The following is a 4,591-nucleotide window of genomic DNA, read 5'->3' on the forward strand; positions in this document are numbered from 1 at the left end:
TCTGCTTATGTGGTGCTGAGGAATCGAACCCAGGGCCTCATGCATGCAAGGCAAGTGCTCTACCACTGAGCCACCTTCTCAGCCCCATTTTTCAGAAATTTTAACTGCTTATTTATCAACTTATTAACATCTTTCTCCAAGGCCCTTGGAATGTTTGAATACCAGTTTAATGAAGAGAGTATCTTTTCTTTTTGGTGGTATCAGAATTTTAATTCAGGGTTGTGTGCATGCTCAGCTTGGTTGCTCAGCTGGTGCTCTACTACTTGAGTCATATCTTCAGCACTGCTCTTTGTTGGCTAATTGGAGATAGAGTCTAGCAAACTTTTCTGCCCAAGCTGGTCTTGAACTGCAATCCTCCATGTTGTAGCCTTCTGAATAGCTAGGATTACAAGTATGCACCAAGTATGCTGAGATCAGACTCTGTTACTTAGGAGACTCTTAGACTTTTTTTTTCTTTTCTCTTCCCTTTCCCTTCCTTTCTATTTCTTCTGAGTGTATATATATTGAATTCCAATTTCACATTGGTTGGCAAGTTCTGTCAAATCAAAAGCCAGCAATCTAGCTGTGCAGAAATCAGAAATGGAAGATTAGTAGAAGGCCAAGGCAAGCCTTGCAGAAGAGTTGGTGAAATATTATTTTACAAAACAAGCTGATTTCACTAACACATGAGTATGGAATCCCAGGTATGGGGCAGGAAGAGGGAAAGATAAGAAGGTCTTGGTTTATGGCCAGCCCTAGGTAAGGTGTGAGACCCTATCTGAAGAATAAGCTAAACAAAAAGGGCAGGGATATGACTCAAGGGGTAGAAAACCTGACTAGCAAGTGCCTAGTCCTAAGTTCAAATCACAGGACCACCACTCAAAAAAAAGGAAAAAAAATCCAGTAATTAGTTTTTGATTTAACTTATGTGTATATATTTATCAGTACCAGGGCTTGAACTCAGGGAGAGCTTTTATACCCAAGTTCTAGCACTCACTTGAGCCACATCTCTACTTCTGGCTTTTTTTTTTTCTGGTTAATTGAAGGTAAGAATCTTACAGATTTTCCTACCTGGGCTGGCTTTGAACCATGATCTTCAAATTCCAGCCTTCTGAGTAGCTAGGATTACAGGTATGAGCCACTGGAACCGCACTGATTTTGGATTTTTGTTGTTGTTCTTAACTCATACACACACTTAAATACATTAAAATTTTTCTTCTTTCTCTACCATCTGTAGTTGTTATTAGCAGGAAAAAAGGTCAAGGTAAACATTGTCATTTTTTGTCTGAAACACAAGTTCTGATCTGAATTTTATTATTTTAGGGCTTTGGGGCTTGGTCAACAACGCAGGTGTTTACCAACCAATGGCCTACCTTGAATGGCAGAAGTTTGATGACTGTATGAACATCCTCAACGTGAACCTTCTTGGTTTGGTACAGGTGACCTTGAGCATGCTTCCCTTGGTAAGGAGAGCAAAGGGGAGAATTGTCAATGTCTCTAGCATGTTGGGAAGAATTGCTACACCTGGAGGATTCTACTCTATGTCCAAGTTTGGAGTTGAAGGGTTTTCAGATACACTAAGGTAAGGAAAATATAAACAACTATTATTATTATTTATTTGTTTATTTTGTCAGTCGTGGGGCTTGAACTCTGGGTCTGGGCACTGTGTCTGAGCTCTTCAGCTCAAGGCAAGAACTCTACTATTTGAGCCACAGCACCACTTCCAGTTTTCTGGTGGTTAATTGGATATCAGAGTCTCATGGACTTTCTTTCCTGAGCTGGCTTTGAAGTTCGATCCACAGATCTCAGCCTCCTGAGTACCTAGGCATGAATCACTGGCGCCCAGCTTTATTATTATTATTTTGATGACATTACTGGGGCTTGAACTCAGGGCCTAGGCACTGTCCCTTAGCTTTTCTCTCAAAGCTGGTGCTCTACCACTTGAGCCACACCTCCACTTTGGGGTTTTGGGTATTTATTGGAGGTAAGGGTCTCACAGTCTTTGCTGCCTGGGCTGACTTCAAACCTCAATTCTCAGATCTATCTCCTGAATAGCTGGGATTCTGGTATGAGCCACCAGTACCCCGCTCATTCCTCTCCTTTCTTCACATGAAGATTTGGCCTTTATCCTTCCAGGCTCAGCTGAATGTCTTCTTCCCACTGAAGCTTGACTGTCTTGAAGATCTATTTGCATTTCCTATCAACTTCCATAACTCCTTCAGTCCTCCTCTTCCTCTTCCCCTCTTCCCTTCTGCTTCTTTCTACTTGTGCTGGAGTCAAACCCAGCTACACCTGGTTCTGTAATTATTTTGAGTTATATTGTGCATACCTATTGAGTTTTTCCTGTTGTGAGTTTTTGAGGTGAGGGACTGATTGGAGATTGTGTATATGCTTGTTATAATAAATGTTGACTTATTATTATTATTAGTCTTCTTTATACCTCCAGTATCTACAACTCTGGATACTTAACTCTTCATTTAAAGAGTAGGAGTATGGGCTGGGTAGGTGGCTCAGTGGTAGAGTGCTTGCCTTGCATGCATGAGGCCCTGGGTTTGATTCCTCAGTACCACATAAGCAGAAAAAAGCTGGAAGTGGCGCTGTGGCTGAAGTGGTAGGGTGCTAGCCTTGAGCTGAAGAGCTGAGGGACAGCATGCAGGCCCAGAGCAGGCTCCACAACTGACCAAAAAAAAAAGAGTAGGTGTATGCTGGGCACTGGTGGCTCATACCTATAATCCTAGCTGCTTAGGAGGCTGAGATCTGAGGATCCTGGTTTGAAGCTACCCCAGTCAGAAAAGCCTGAGAGTTAACTCCAGCTAACCAGCAAAAAGCTGGAAGTGGAGGTGTGGTTAAAGTGTTAGAATGTCATCCTTGACTGAAAAAACTCTAGTGAAAGTGTGAGGCCCTAGTTTAAGCTTAGCTCCTGTGTTGCGGCGCGCGCGTGGGCACACACACACACACACACACACACACACACACACACACACCCGAATCACAAATGATTATGGTGGCTTAGTGGTTGGTATAATATTTCAATTGCTAGCTCTAAGAATGTTTAACTTTTTTCTTTCTATTTTTTCTTCAAAATTTTCAGTAAATGTGTCTTTATAAAGATATTTTTATTATGTTTTGTGTTTTCTTCCCTAAGAACAGTGAAATAGTGATACTTTTTACTTCAAAGGAATTAACTTGTGGAGTTTCATTTCAGGCGCGAAGTTAAAGGTTTTGGAGTAAAAGTCAGCATAATTACACCTGGTAGCTTCAAAACAGAAATGACCAATCTGCAGTTGTCACTGGACAGACTGGAGCAAACCTGGAAAGAAATCCCTATGCATATTAAGGAATCCTATGGAAAGCAATTTTTTGACTGCCGTAAGCTTTCTTTCTTCTTTCTTTCTTTATTCCTTCCTGCCTTTCTTTCTCTCTCTCTCTCTCTCTCCCTCCCTCCCTCCTCCCTCTCTCTCTCTCTTTCTTTCTTTTTTTTTTTTTTGGTTAGTTGTGGGGCTTGAACTCTGGGGCTGAGTGCTGTCTCTGAGCTCTTCAGCTCAAGATTAGAGCTCTACCACTTGAGCCACAGAATCACTTCTGTTTTTTTGTGGTTAATTTGCGAGAAGAGTTTCAGGGACTTTCCTGACCAGGCTGGCTTTGAACTGTGGTCCTCAAATCTCAGCCTCTTGAGTAGCTAGGATTATAGGCGTGAGCCACCAGTGCCTGGTTTAGCTGTTTTCTTTTGATAGAGTTAATGGACAGTGTTGTATAAGAAAGGAAAAGATAAGAACTGGAGACTTTGGGCTTGGCATGTGGTTTAGTGGTAGAGTGCTTGCCTAGCATGCATGAAGCCCTGGGTTCGATTCCTCAGTACCACATAAACAGAAAAAGCTGGAAATGGCACTATGGCTCAAGTGGTAAGACTAGCCAAAAAAAAGAAAAAAAAGACTGGAGACTTGGCACACATTGTAGAGTACTTGGCTCTCAAGTGTGAGGCCCTGACTTCAAATCCAAGTATCATTAAAAAAAAAAAAAGTGTATTCCGGGGATTGGTGGCTCATGCCTGTAATCCTAGCTACTCAGGAGGCTGAGACTTGAGGATCATGGTTCAAAGCCAGCCCGAGCAAGAAACTCCCTGAGACTCTTATTTCCAATAAACAACCAGAAAACTGGAAGTTGCACTGTGGGTCAAGTGGTAGAATTCTAGCCTTGAGCTGAAGAGTGCAGGGACAATGCCCAGGCCCAGAGTTCAAGCCCTATGGCCAACAAAAAAAAAAGAAAAGAAAAAAAATTGTGTGTGTATGTGTATGAAAGAGAAATTGATGGAAATTCACTGCTAGATCCTTGAGAACAATGTTCCTTTACCAAAGTCTGCCTAAACAGGAGAGGCTTAAAAGGAGAGGTGTCATTGCTGAGTGCCTCTGGCTCTCAGGAGGCTGAGATCTGAGGATTTTGGTTCAAAGTCCAGCTTTGGCAGAGAAGTCCATGAGATTCTCATCTCCAGTGGATCACCAAAAAGCTGAAAATGGAGCAGTGGCTCAAGCTGTAGAGTACTAACCTTGAGCACAAAAGCTCAGGGAGAGCTACAGGCCCTGAGTTTCAAGCCCCAGGACACATACACACACAC

The 4,591-nt window shown here is 42.4% G+C and overlaps 1 protein-coding gene across 1 annotated transcript in view; it reads left to right on the plus strand.

Annotated features, from left to right (window-relative positions):
• The window catches only part of Hsd17b6 (hydroxysteroid (17-beta) dehydrogenase 6), a 19,231-nt gene that overhangs the window by 11,379 nt on the left and 3,261 nt on the right, over nucleotides 1-4,591 (plus strand). The window contains exons 2-3 of the mRNA XM_013017969.1: nucleotides 1,303-1,561; nucleotides 3,185-3,348. Coding sequence (XP_012873423.1) covers nucleotides 1,303-1,561; nucleotides 3,185-3,348 — 423 coding nt within the window. The remainder of the gene's footprint in view (nucleotides 1-1,302; nucleotides 1,562-3,184; nucleotides 3,349-4,591) is intronic.

Source organism: Dipodomys ordii, unplaced genomic scaffold (genome assembly GCF_000151885.1).
Source record: "Dipodomys ordii isolate 6190 unplaced genomic scaffold, Dord_2.0 Scaffold3, whole genome shotgun sequence".
NCBI classification, from domain to species: Eukaryota; Metazoa; Chordata; class Mammalia; order Rodentia; family Heteromyidae; genus Dipodomys; species Dipodomys ordii.